Consider the following 13566-nt stretch of genomic DNA (forward strand, 5'->3'; position numbering starts at 1 on the left):
TTTCTTTTTTACCATTGTATTCTTTTTTGTTGTGTTTTCCCTCTGAATCCGTCCAGCCATTCCTCTTCCTGCCAGGCATTACAAATCAAAGATTAGCCTCAAAAAGAGTGCGAGAACATTTGGTTATAAAGTTTCAGCTGGCTCTGCATTACTTGTGAGTAGGCTCTGATGAAGCATTTAGTGAGAATTACAAGTAATTTATTTTTTCTTTCGTGTAGAAAATGTAATCTGAAAGAGTTATTTGACTTATATTTTCAGAGACTTTTTGCAAACATTTGCCGCAGTGTCTATAATTGTAACACAGAGGAGAGTTAGAGCTAATGCAACCGAATGACAAACAACATAACTCACAAACTGACTCCTGTGCAGCCAATCAGCTTTAATGTATTGTAATATATTCATAAGGTCGTTCAGTGGTGATGGATTGGCCGAGCCTCAGAAAGAGGGAAGCTAATAAACAAATTTGTTAAGTCTTTATCTTCCGTCACTGGTGCAGCTCAGGATGCAAAGCCACGTGTCCAGCTTTAAATATGACACTCAGACACATTTTTAAAATCAAATTAAGATTAGAGAATCAAAATATCCAATATGGCGACTAAAGCTCAGCACGTGTTGGCATCAAGAGGGCATAAAACCTAAATTATAAAAAAAAAAGGCCAATGTGATCGAATAATGATTTACAAAAGAATACGAGAAAACACTCAGCTTGTTCTGCAGTCGAATTTAACTGCTTACATAAACAACAGAATAAGCAAAATATACACAAAAGACTGAAATTAACCTCATCAGGATAGAGTGAAGAGCATGATTGCATGCGCAGGCAGCAGTACACAAAACCACGTTTCCAAAAGCAGCCCTCTCAGCTGTCTAAATAGGATGATTGCTGCTGGTCTGAAGGGTCCTTCAGAGAGAGGAGCTTCAGAGGGAAAAAAGACACAGAGAAAAAAGGAAGCACATGTGGGAGGTGCCATCACTGATTAACTTGTTTAGTACTATGCAGTGGTTCTGATATGCGAGCGTGTTGTAGCCTACATGTAGAGCTATAATTTGTGCACATCCCGATGACAGAAGATGGCAGCTTTACAAGCACTTTTGCTAACGGGAAATGAGAGATGGCTGAGCCTCTATCTGTTTTCTCTTTTTTTTTTTGCCTTCTCTTTGAACAGCTTCAGTGCTCACAGCCAGGTGAAGGACAGAGTCAAAGGAGGGCATCCTTTGTTGCAAAAGGCTGATTCTTATTATCCTTAACAACATGATGATCTAATTATCTCCTCGTGTAACTGCTGAGAATATTGCTAATAGCAACCATTTATCAGGATGTATTAATTGAAGCAGACTCCTACAATTAATCAGTTGCTCTGGCGGTTTTCATGTCATGTATTACTTTAACACAGCCTTCTTTTTTTAACCAGATGATAGAGGTGATCAGATTTGAAGATCTAATTTCCGTTCCTTTCACATGATTCAAAGAGGTTTATTAATGCAAATTTTTTTTTTCTTCCTGGTTCCACTGCACAGTTTACCTGCGTAATGAAAAAACGAGAAATCACTCTTGTCTCTGGTTAGCTTCTTGCTCATTACGGCCCACATATATTCAGTCAGACCCGCGTAAACTGTTTCATGACCCACAGTTTAATCGGATGAGCCTTTTTTGGGGGATTCTGCAGGGGAATCAGTCTTTAATAGTGTGTTTCTTATCTATTGCCTGTTAGATGTTTCCCGTCAGGAAGGCTTAATGAATGGTTTTATCATCATCATCATCATCATCATCATCATCACCATCATCATCATTTTCTTTGAGAGGGTTCAGAGTTGTTGCTTTCTGCTTGTCAATACTTCTATTTAACAGGTGAAACTCCTCATAAAAAAGCGTTATATAATACAGTGGGGAAACAAAAGAGAAACTCACCCTACACATCTACTGTATACTGTATGTGTTGTTTTCTAGTGTTGAGTTATGGCGGAAGCACACAATGGATGATAGGACCATAGGCTTATCAATAATGCATAAGATAGTAAGAGAAATGACAGGCACTCTGCTGGTAGGTTCTCTGCAGAAGCAAGCCATAAATTTGCAGGGCAATAATAATGACTCTTCTCAGGGAAATAAAGGCCACCCTCTGCTCCCCGTAGTCATAAACCTGACTCACTCTTCCATTGGTTGCAAGAAAAATGCCTCCTCCCTCAACCACACAGGAGTCATACACAGGAGGTACTTCAAGCAGCCAACTTGATATGCAATCATCTCGCTTTACAGAGGAAAGAATTACAATTTCAGTTTTTATATTAGCTATTTTCCTATTATGCCTGTGGAGGTGGGGAGAAGCACAGAGCTCACTAATGGTGAAATGAAGTTCACATGAACAGGTCGGGAAAATATTCAAAAAAATATTCTGAGTAATTTAAGCTTTCAGCCTATTCTAATTATCCTGCTGTATAGTGGATTCATCTATCCTACCCTGGATTTTTATTTTGTTATTATTACAATTACTGATGATAGTTTTTTGGGGAGCAATAAGTTTACAAATTCCTTTACAGTTCCTCTATAAAAGTTACAAGAGAAGATCAGTACAAATTTTATACGTACGTCTGCCGCCAGGATGAGTTTAGCTGAGAACAAGATAAAGAGGAAACAGCTTTTTTTTTAAACTTTAAACGTTTAAATGATCAAGTTGTACAGAAAGCCTATTTATTCCCATGTTTGTGCTAAGCTAAGTTAATTGGCTAGTGTTACCTTGTATTAACTTTGAAAATTATACATTTGGGTGGACCAATAGTTTTTTTTATATTGGAGAGTAAGTGCTAGTGTGTCTAAAAATGGGTCTACCCATTTCCTAGCTTGTCAGCTATAAGCAAAGAGAACTATATAGCCAGGCAAACTAGCTTAAAGGCAGGGTTGGTAATTTTCGGGAAACTAGCATGATTTTGAAAGTAGCATTACCTTAGTGCTCTGTCAACACCCACCCCTTCCCCTCTGAGAACGAGCAGGGAGACAGGGAGGCATGATTGGTTCATCAGATTGGTACCTTGTGGCAGACATTGGTCGACGTTTTTACAGGCTTACAACGGCTACAGATGATGGATTTTCTTTGTTCCTTTTTCAGAGCATGTGAGTTATTAATTTCTGTCAAAAGTCTTAAAAAGTGTATCTGGAGAAAATTACCAACCCTGCCTTTAAACGGAAACTTGTAAAATAGTCACATTTTAGCTAGCTAGCTTAGCCTGCTAATATATGCACTCAGTAGCACTTGTCAACACTAATATAATGGTCAAATTCAAGTAGTGTATTACCAACCCTGTAAACAAGTTAAAAAAAAATCACTGCTTCTGGAAAGCTGTCAGGATTCACTGAGCCGTCTTAAATATTCATACCATTACTTGTGAGAGGTCTTAAATTTTAGATGGCACTTTGACTGAGACTGGTCTGAATACTTTCAAATCTACGTCATTTAGCAAGCATTATATGATTTCTTCATTATACTATTCATGTGGATTTGCTTGAAATATCAGTGTTAGAAAAAATATATATTGAAGTTTGAGCTTGGTTGCTTTTTTATTATCTTGAGCAAAAATCATATTCTCCACACAGGATAACAGAATGCCCTTATCATCTGTAGCAGAGTTGCCTTATACTATACAGTATATTCACTTTTGACCCTCCAACCATTAGATTAAAGAAATTGCATTAATACGTATAGAAAGGTTTGAGGTTGACCTCTGCCGCTGAGGTCCCTCCAGCTGTTCACGTCATATTCAGTCAGCAGTGGCCCAGAACAAACACTGTGAGATGGAGAGAGCTGGGTAGGGTCTTCATAATCATCTCTGGCAAGCTGCCTTTGGAGTTCAAACAGCAGGTATAAAACAGTTTAGGGTCCATTTGTTGTGCTGAGTGCTTTCCACAAAAGGTTGCTGGAGACACTCTGACCTTGTCGCACTGAGATTTGTCCTGAATCCCTGTAAAACTGCACCTGGGACTGGTAAAGATATGGCATATCTTACCCATGTGTTCCTGAATCATGTACCTCTTTGGTTCTTTACGCAATACAAAACATTACAATTGTCTGTCTCTGATTGAATGTCTAAATGTTTAGAAGGGTCGAACTTCTCTCTGATTAACCAGTTTGACTGTTTGCAGTAGCAAAAAAAACGTCACCTGGTTGTGCGAGGATCCCTGATGTCAAGCATCGACTGTTACAGGAACATGACTAAATGATTATGTTCATGCCATTCATGTGCTAATGCAAACATCTGAAGGGCCAATGTGGTTTCATCTCAGGAGATGAATGCAGACATCAGAGGAGGACTGGCAGGTTCAATTACATGAACGACCACAATTTTTTGGGTTGTCATTTGATGTGATAGAGCCAACATGACTTCAATGCGCCATGTCAACTATATGCACACTGAGGACGCACGAAGGGGAAGGGAAAATGATTGATTGTATGGCTTTGTGTTGGAAATGTCTTCCCATAAGATTTCCTCCCCTTTTCACAAATCTCCCGAAGAAGCCGTAATCTCCCCGTTTGATATTTTTATATCTGATTTGACAATCTTAAAGAAAGGAAATGCAAGAAACGCATATAACGGAGATGGCTGCTGATGGCTGGTGACATTTCTAAAGAGAGGGGAAAAAATCCAGCTTTTGTGTTTTTTCATCACCTGGATGCCACGAAAGAGAGCAGGTTTTACAGTAGCAAATCATAGGAGGCACAGAGGTGGTTACTGGGATGGAACAGTGAAGCTCAGAGCCAGAAGGCAACAGCATCTGCTCTCTCTGGAGACTGTCATCAGCAGTTTGGGCCAAAAGAACGGCTACTTATGTTGAAATGTCCATGCGCAAGCTCTGTTTTTTCTTTCAGTAGCGTGATTCTCTTTGTTAATTTGAAAATTTCCCAACGTGCATGCAATGACATTTGGCATAATGGCGGGATCAAATAGTGTAGCTCTCAGTAAATGTCAATCGGACTCAGAAAATAATGAATAAATAATAATCCAGTTTTAATTATACGTAAAAAGAAAAAAACAACAGTCCCTGGCATGTATTTGGATAGCAAACTGTTAGGATTTCATCCTGCTTCTCACCTGAGTTTTCTCATATCACACCTCAGGTGTGGAAAGGTTTGTGTCTGGGAAGTTAATGAGCTGCCTCGCCTGAGAGAAATGTGCCCTGCTCTTATCCACAACAAAGATATAATGGAAAAGATTAATATCCTTAAAAGAATCTATTAAATGTTAAGATCAACTGATGTAAAAGGTGAGATACCCAATTTCCATTAAACATGAGGGGCTCAGCGAATGGAAAAACACACCACTCAAGACTTCAGTTATTATAATAGCAGTTCGGGGCTGATTCTACCCGCTAAGACATTAATACTCTACTGAATAAGATTCAAAGGCCAGATTCTCACACTGCCTACTATAAAGATAATCTTATTTCCTACTTGGCTGAACTTGAGAGTTGGCTCATGCAGATAAGGCAGACACCAACCGATTCCCATTGACCTTTCCAGAAAGGAGCGGAGAATGCTTCAGAAAAACAAAAACGCTCAATGAAAATGCAAATGAATCACTTGAAAGGCGTCCCTCTCACTCTTTCACTGTAAGTTGTTTACTGGCAGTGATTTATTGATCTCAGAGAAAAGATATTTCAGTAGTTAAACAAACACCAAGATGTTATCTTCTTCTATTATTGAGTCTTTGAAGCTGGTGTCGTACCACTTGTGTTTTTGGTGTCACAGCTAGCATCCAAACAGCCTGTGTGAATGAGAGGAGGTTTTTATTTTTTAATTAAAGCAGAAATGCCTGTAGAAATAAATGACTTTTATCTACAACACCCCCCCCCCCCCCCCCCCCCCCCCCCCCCCCCCCATTCTTTCTCCTCTTTTATTTTTCAAAAGGCATTGCTTGGTGATGCATGACATGATCTACAGTATGACATGTTCTGTGTCTGGTAGAAACCGGCCTCCTGGGAACGGCGTTGTAATCAACAGTAATATCGTCTTAAAATGTCACATCTTTTTTAGGGCAGCTAAACCTTTAGTGATCCCTGTTATGACAAGAGTCGGCACAGCTGAGGGGGAAGCTAAATGGAAAACTGCTCCATAGTTCTTCCTGAGACATCTCCTGCTCTCCCACCCCGGAGCGAATCACAACGATTTATTGACATTTTTACTCTGCTTAGCCACCCTCGGCATAAAGAAGCGACCAACACCTTATCTCGCAGGCATGCCATTTGGAAAAGGAAATTTGACATGGAATCAGACAGGCGTTAAGAGTACACCAATGCTCCTGCCATTATTGGTAGAATACGTGACTTCATGTTGTCTTTCTGCAGATGTTAGAAGGAGCATGGTGCTGGGGACATGTCCCTGAGAATCTCATCACTCTTGGTCCGTAACTTTCTGGCCAAAAGCCTGTGGGTGTGTTTGGCTGTCTGCTTCCTGGCCATATTTGTTCAGTCCAGTTAAGATTTAGGGGAAAAAACTTTTGTGAACATTCTAACAAAACTTGTCTTATTTACAGGGTCACTTTTCAGAAAGCAGCCGTCAGAACCTTTAAGGGAGGATCCATTGAATCAGTAGTGCATGAAGCTTCTTCAGACAGAAACTGGTGGTCTCCAGGTAAGGAAGAACATCTTTTTGATTTGTGGTTTCTTGCACTGCAAAGATGATGTGCATGATGTGTATGTCAAGTATTGAAATCCTTTCAAATATAAAGATTGCATTTTGCTATCACGAAAGTGACCAAGAGTCACTAAAGCTAAGAAAACTACGTTGCTATCGAACTTTGTAGACATGTAAGTAGAGAGATGTGTCATAGGAAAGCACGACTTGAACACAGTCCAACACATTCAAATGTCTGCAAAGACAGAGTTGTTTTTTTTACAGTGTTTATCAAGCTTCTGTCAAGAGAGGAAATCACATATCTGTAGAAATATTCCAGCGACCACAAACATTAAACAGAAGAGCGAATGACTTACGTTTGATAGCATCAAGGTAAAGCGACTGTTGGCCCGTGAATAGAATTGAACAACAATATACATCTGTTCATTAATACAGCTAAGTGATAGTAGTAATATCATTTGACAACATCTTTAACGTATTACTTTTATCTGCATGCCTCTTAGTGGCTGGCGGGCTCCGCCATTGGATCATCTGAGAGCCGCAATGCATTTTGGGGTGTGCTCCCGTATCAAACTTTAAAAAATCGAGCCAAGTTTACTTCCAGACATTTCTCTTCTAACAAAATTGCATATTAAGATTAAGGAACATACTTCATATTCAATGTGATGTCATTTTAGAAACAGTGCAGCCATCTTGATTGTTTATAAAACTGCCTCAACAGCACTTAAACTCCATAGAAGACGAAAAAGGTTGTGATTGGCTTGACCTAAATCAGGTCGGATGGAAATCTAAGTCTAAACTGGGGGGGCCAGATGCATCTGACAAAACAAATAAAACATGAATTCAAAGATTCATCTGGTTCTTAGGCTAAACCAATTGACTGCACTTTACTGGGTAATTTGTTTTTTCCAATTATTGACAATAATTTTGTTTTTCTGTTACGTTGTATCCAACTTTTGACACAACTGTACTATGTTAACCCAGTCATAGCCACTTATAAATGGTTGTTACACATTTGGAATCAGGAGTTTCTTTCTAAAATGATCAGGAATACTGAAAACTAGGGGCATTGGTAACCTAGCGGTTATGACGCATGCCCATGTACAGAAGCTATAGTCCTTGTCACAGATGCCGTGGGTTTGAATCCGGCCTCAGCCCTTTGCTGCAGGTCGTACCCACTCCCTCTCCGAGCATTTCCTGTCAATCTCCAGCTGTCCTATCCTATAAAGGCATAAATCGCCCAAAAAATCCCTATTCAAAAGTTAATTTTGAAGATAAATAATCTTTGTTGGATAATAAATTGTTGCAATATTGGATAAAAGATTCTACTTTAAAATCTCTGTTTCACTTGTGTTTCATTTCCTTTTTGTTGGATTAGTTAAAAAAAACATTGAACTGGAACCCTGCTCTTGATGATCTGCCCTAACAGAAAGAAACTGAACATAGAATAACCCTGCAACTAGATTTTTCGAGAGGTATCAGTATTTGTTTTTCAAGCCAAAAGATAAAATGTTTTTTCCAAATGAGAGATCACAGATATTATTGATTTTGGACACAAGGCCAGGAGTTCTACATACACCCAAACAAACCTCTATTAAACAGGTAGCTTAAAGGGCATACATTACATCACTGTACCATTGTATCAAAGCACAGTATCAACATGGGGGAAAGTGCTGAAACAATTAATAAATGTCCCTTCTATTGTTCCCCTCCAGAACAACTCAGCAATTTATTAAATTTGGCTTCCCACTATATGTTCCAATTCCCCTCTGCACAGAGTTGAAGCCGCCAACGTGTCAGACATGCCGTGTTGTAAAGTGTTCCTACATCTCAAGCAGTGTCTTGCTGTTCCTCTCACTCCGGGTTTTCTTCACTCCTTGCTGAACTGGGAATGCACCCTGTCTTCCTGAGCGAGCATCAAAATAAAAAGTGAAGTCTTTATGCCGTAGAGATGGCAGTTTGAGCTGCAGGCCTTGGGCATGTTCTGCATGCAGGTGATAAAAAAATAAATAAAAAAAACTCCAGACACAATGCGAAAGTAGAGCTCACCTCTTAGTTAAGGTGACAGGGAACAGGAAGGATGGAGCTGTGTCCCCACTTTTACAGATCTGAGCTGATTTACACCTAATAACAGCTCTCACCTCCCCCTTCTTTGCTCTAATCACCATTACGTCTCCATCACACTCCCCCATTGTAGGCGAAGATGGCCTTCAGATGAATGGTTATTATTATTTTCTCAGCACAATCCGCTTTCAATTTTCCTTTTCTGCTCAGCTTGTGAAAACACAATCTTTCTTAATCTTCTTTTATGCACCTTCCTCGAACAATACCAAAATATGCTAAGGACCGGGGTGATGATTTTGCCTTCTCCTACTGCATGCTTATATCTGCTATTATAACCTCCAGTTCTTGGATTTCTTTATGCAAGTAAAAGAAGAACCTGACACCTAAAAAAGGACAGAAATAAAAATAAATGTTACCTTTGATAAACAAGAAACCTTTCTAAATGTAAATAATTGTTAATCATGCGCTGCCAGTTTCCCTGATTTGCATGTCTCTGAAGCATATGATCAGGTGGAGCTCCCACCATGCCATCTAATCCGGAGGCAGTCTGGCTTTAAGACATGTGATACAGTCTTTACACTCAGCCAGCCTGTACGGAAACATTTGTCTCTTAGTGCTCACTGAGGGGGGGACTCAGCGAGAGAGAGCCGCTGCTCAGAGGCTGCCTCTCACTGGAAGGATGCAGACGGTGAGAGAAGAGATTCCACTACAGTTAATTAAGGAGCACTCTGCACGTGCCTATAAATGCGAAGGGGCAAATGAATTCAGTGTCAGTGAGAGCAGCTCCTCGAGGGGAAGCAGTGATATTTCAAAGGTGGAATTGAAAGAGCTGTAAATCTATTTCCTGACTCCGGCTTGACGGTCATTTCTGAATCACTGGACTGTTGCTATCAAAGTGTGGAGCAGGCAGGCAGAGTCAGTGGAGTTTCCTCCCCGAGCCAAATTCAAGACTTATTGGATGGGATAAACATGAGCAGCATTATGGATGGATTTATGTCATTCTGCTGAGATATTTATACACTCATTGTCTGGTTGCTCAGGTAAGATTTTCTTCTTTTTACTCTGGGCAGAGAATAAATCATGGCAATGTCGAGAGATGAAGCTTTTTGCATGAAAATGGCAAATTTGACTTTTACCATCAAAATCTATTTGAATTTAATTACAAAGTCTAAAATACAAAACTATAACTATATTGTTGTGGGAAAAGAGCATCTTTCTGTACTCTTGTTTCCTGATGTGATTTATTATTGATCATATTAAGAATTATTATTTTGTTTGCGATGTTTAAGAGCCACTTAGCCATTTTCTAAACTATTTCATTGCTACTTTAGATGCCTTGAAGCACAATAAACTTGTGAAAGGAATGAGACGTCTTCAGTTTAACTGTATTGTTCATTCATTGAAAAAGGTTCAACTGAAATAATACACACCTGAAATGTTTGCTAAAACTTTGCATGCATTTGGAAATCACAAGAGTTATTGACAAGTTTAAAAGTGTTTAAATTATATATATATATATATATATATATATATATATATATTGATATGGTGCATTTGATACAATGGTGAGTAAACTGATTCTTTCAGGCAGTTTTCTGCTGTGAATAAAACTGCTCTGAAATGATTTCAAGGCTGAAACATTTTGTATTTTCTCCTTCATAGATTTCTTTCCCTCTATGACCAGGAGCATTCCTCGCTGTCGTTCTATATCTCTTTTTTTTTCATTTCTTATCTAAACAGCATGGTGAAACATTACAAGGTTTTTGATTCCCATTACTGCTGTGTGACTGTCACATTATTCTGACAGATACAGAAAAACCTCGGCAGACAGCTGCTCACAAAATCTTATCTTTCTTCAAGTTTAGATTTTTTTTTTTTTTTTTTTGATTCTGAGGCGGGAGCACAGCTCAGGAGTTGAAGGGAGTCAGCCTGTCATGGGAAATCTCTGCTGCATGGGGGGAAAAACTCCCTGGGGATCACTACACATTTGCAGCATTGTGGCTCAGGGACAAGACAGGGAAAACTAAGAAGAGAAAATGGGGAAGAACTCATACTTATATAATCATGTAAATGATAAATTCGATGACTAAAACTCCACCGAGGAGCGATAAGGCCAATTATAGGCTTGAATGCTTGCAAAAAATCTTGAAGTCCTTTTTTTTTTTTTTCTCATGACTCCAGAAGTGTTTGTTTGCGTAAATGTGTTGGAGGCATTTGGGGGGCTTAAGGTCATAGGTTGGGAACATGCTGACTTTTTTTTACAAGTTGACTCTACCTCTGCCGGTCCTCAGCAGATGTGTCCTGTCATGTCCTGGCTGCTCTGCCTGTGCCTCTGGGTCAGTGTGACGGCCATCCAGCTGTGTCAGGCCACTTTCTACGACACCATCCAGCAGCATCATGGGACACGGCCTGGACGAACCACCATCCACCAGATTGGTGAGTCCTCTCAAAGCCCTTAAAACCACAAATCAAAGGTTCTTAATATACTGTTACTGAGGCAATGAAAGGTTTGATCGCTCATCTGTTTAATTAGATGTCACAAGCCTTGTTTTATGTCTCCTTTTTGATTTTATTCAGTCATTATTTTCCCTTGCTTGGGCTGACTAGAAAGGAAATTTTACAGTGTTTTTTTTTTTTCATTTTGATTTGGCCTTGATAGGGTCAGGGGCGTGTCCATAAGTTTTTGACCAAAGGCTTTGACACACCAAGCAGATGAAGAAAGAAAGAACTAGTAGCGACGAAAGCTGCCTGTGGCGTCGCATCACGTCTTGGCCAAAATGTTGCACTTGAACACACCGCAAAGACTACAGACGACGGCCATCCACCACGTGCGTTCTGCGCATGCGTGAGAGGAAATAACTCTCCATGCCCGCAGGCGTCGTTATGATACGAGAAGACCATTTTAACACCGCTGTTGCGCACCACTTGTAAAATAGCCTACTAATCGATCTTGGTCTTTTAGTGGAAAAAGAAAAGGAGAGGCGGAGGCGACAAATAAGAAGAAACGGCACTAATGGGTGAAAGCATGGATGGACTCCAGCGGCATGCCCAAGGGGCTTTCCCAAACTTGTGTCGAGAGCGGGAGATAAATGAAACCTCCAAACAGCCAATCAGAGAGATTCCCCTCAGCGACCGCGATTCAACATGTCGAATACTGACGGGCAGCGACGGAGCTGGACACACCGCAAAAACTAGGGCGATGACCGCTCACCGACAGTCCAACTAGGGCCGACGGCTGACGATCTCCTTGGTGTGTCAGGGCCTTAAGATGACCAAACTTGGGCAACTAATGTAGGGGTGACATAAGGAAGTTTGCACAGTGGTTACCGTTTATCTCTACTAATCTCGTCTACTTTAACTGCTGATATAAGGTTATCATACTATGTTGCATTCACTTTAATAGATTTATTTTTGATTCAATAAATAGCACACCAGGTTACGTAAAAATCTCTGCTTTTCAATTGTTTCAGGACTTAAAAAGTGACGATTCTCTTAAAGTCTGAGTTTAAAATAAGAAACATGGTACTGATGAAAAGAGATGAAAACAAATGGCAGCTTGTGGCAACAAAGCCCAATAAGCTCATCTCTGAATAGTCATCTAGCCAATCATAGTTTATGGGGTGGCCAATCAGATTTCAGGGGGCTGATGCCACCCAAGACCACCTTTTTGAAATGCCCCTGGATAGCATGAGAATTTCACTCCTGAAGATCACAAAAGTAGCGAGTGAACGCTGTTGCAGTTTCCTTTTTGAGTTATTCCAGTTGATTTTCATGCTACACTGCTCCTTCTCAATTTGATCTGAGCGATTGTGGTCTCTGTGAAATTACTCTGGATAGAAAATGACGGAAACATAGCTTTTGAACCTTTTTGTTTTTCGTCAGGCGGATGGGAGCTGCGGTTATGGTAAATAATTATGATCTAAGGGTTCGACAGAGGAAAGGAAGCTGAACTTCAAAGGGAGAAGTAGATGCATAAGTGTGTAGGTCCTTGGTGTCTGATATTTCCTGCACATCAGCAAGGGGTCTTTTTCAATACTCTCAATATTGTGAGTCAGAAGACTTCCTGTTCCAACACCTTCATTTCATTATTCCCATCTGGCAGACATGTATTGGAGGAAGAAAAAACCTTACTAACAAATAGGTTGTCTTCAAGAAAAGTGGTCTCATGTCAACAAAAGGGAAATGGAATTAATATTTCAAATATGCATTCAGGTAACTCTGGAGGAAACAAAGCGAACATTTCTAGTCCTTCAGGAGCCTCTGCCACTAAAAGTGTAAATGCCCTGTCATTCCATTTACCATAGCATGGCTAACCCTCACCCTGGATAAATGAGATGCCAAGTTTATGAGAGGAGGATGGGATGCCTGTCTGGATTGATTCTGACACTGGGACATTTGTTGTGTGCTGGGCGTTGTGTGCCTGTTGGATTGGCGGGAGGATTGAGGTTGACGGGTCATGAATTGGTGGCAAGGAGGCCATTGGTTGCAGACCATTCGGCCAATCATTTAAGGCAGCTAAAATGCCACAAATTCACGGCAAATGGTATTACCAGAGGAAATCGAGATTACAGAGGGCGGCGGATCAGTTGTGTCCTTGCCAATAGAAGTTTAGATCTTTGGGGAGGGATTGTTGTTTTAGAAAAAGCAAGTCAATCATGTGTGTTGACTTTGGGAGCAGCTGAATTGTGACCTGATCTTCGTATCCCTTCAACAAACACAAACTCGAGATAAATTATTGGTTGTAAATAGAAGCACCTGTAGCATGAAAAGGGCGTACGCGACAGGAAAATTACAGATTTATCAGCAGCATTGTGTTTCCAGCTCCATATAATAATTTCTTCTGACAGCAAATAAGCAACTGTTCCACTTGTGCTCCGAG

General features: G+C 40.2%; 1 protein-coding gene across 2 annotated transcripts in view; it reads left to right on the plus strand.

Moving 5' to 3' along the window:
- The first annotated feature begins 9229 nt into the window (after nucleotides 1-9229).
- The window catches only part of LOC132990116 (chemokine-like protein TAFA-1), a 31351-nt gene continuing 27014 nt past the window's right edge, over nucleotides 9230-13566 (plus strand). The window contains exons 1-2 of one of the 2 annotated variants that reach the window (XM_061058192.1): nucleotides 9230-9727; nucleotides 10979-11123. In XM_061058192.1, coding sequence (XP_060914175.1) covers nucleotides 10982-11123 — 142 coding nt within the window. In that variant the 5' untranslated portion in view covers nucleotides 9230-9727; nucleotides 10979-10981. The remainder of the gene's footprint in view (nucleotides 9728-10978; nucleotides 11124-13566) is intronic. The other variant, XM_061058191.1, reaches the window with a different exon arrangement.

Source organism: Labrus mixtus, chromosome 15 (genome assembly GCF_963584025.1).
Source record: "Labrus mixtus chromosome 15, fLabMix1.1, whole genome shotgun sequence".
Taxonomy (NCBI): Eukaryota; Metazoa; Chordata; class Actinopteri; order Labriformes; family Labridae; genus Labrus; species Labrus mixtus.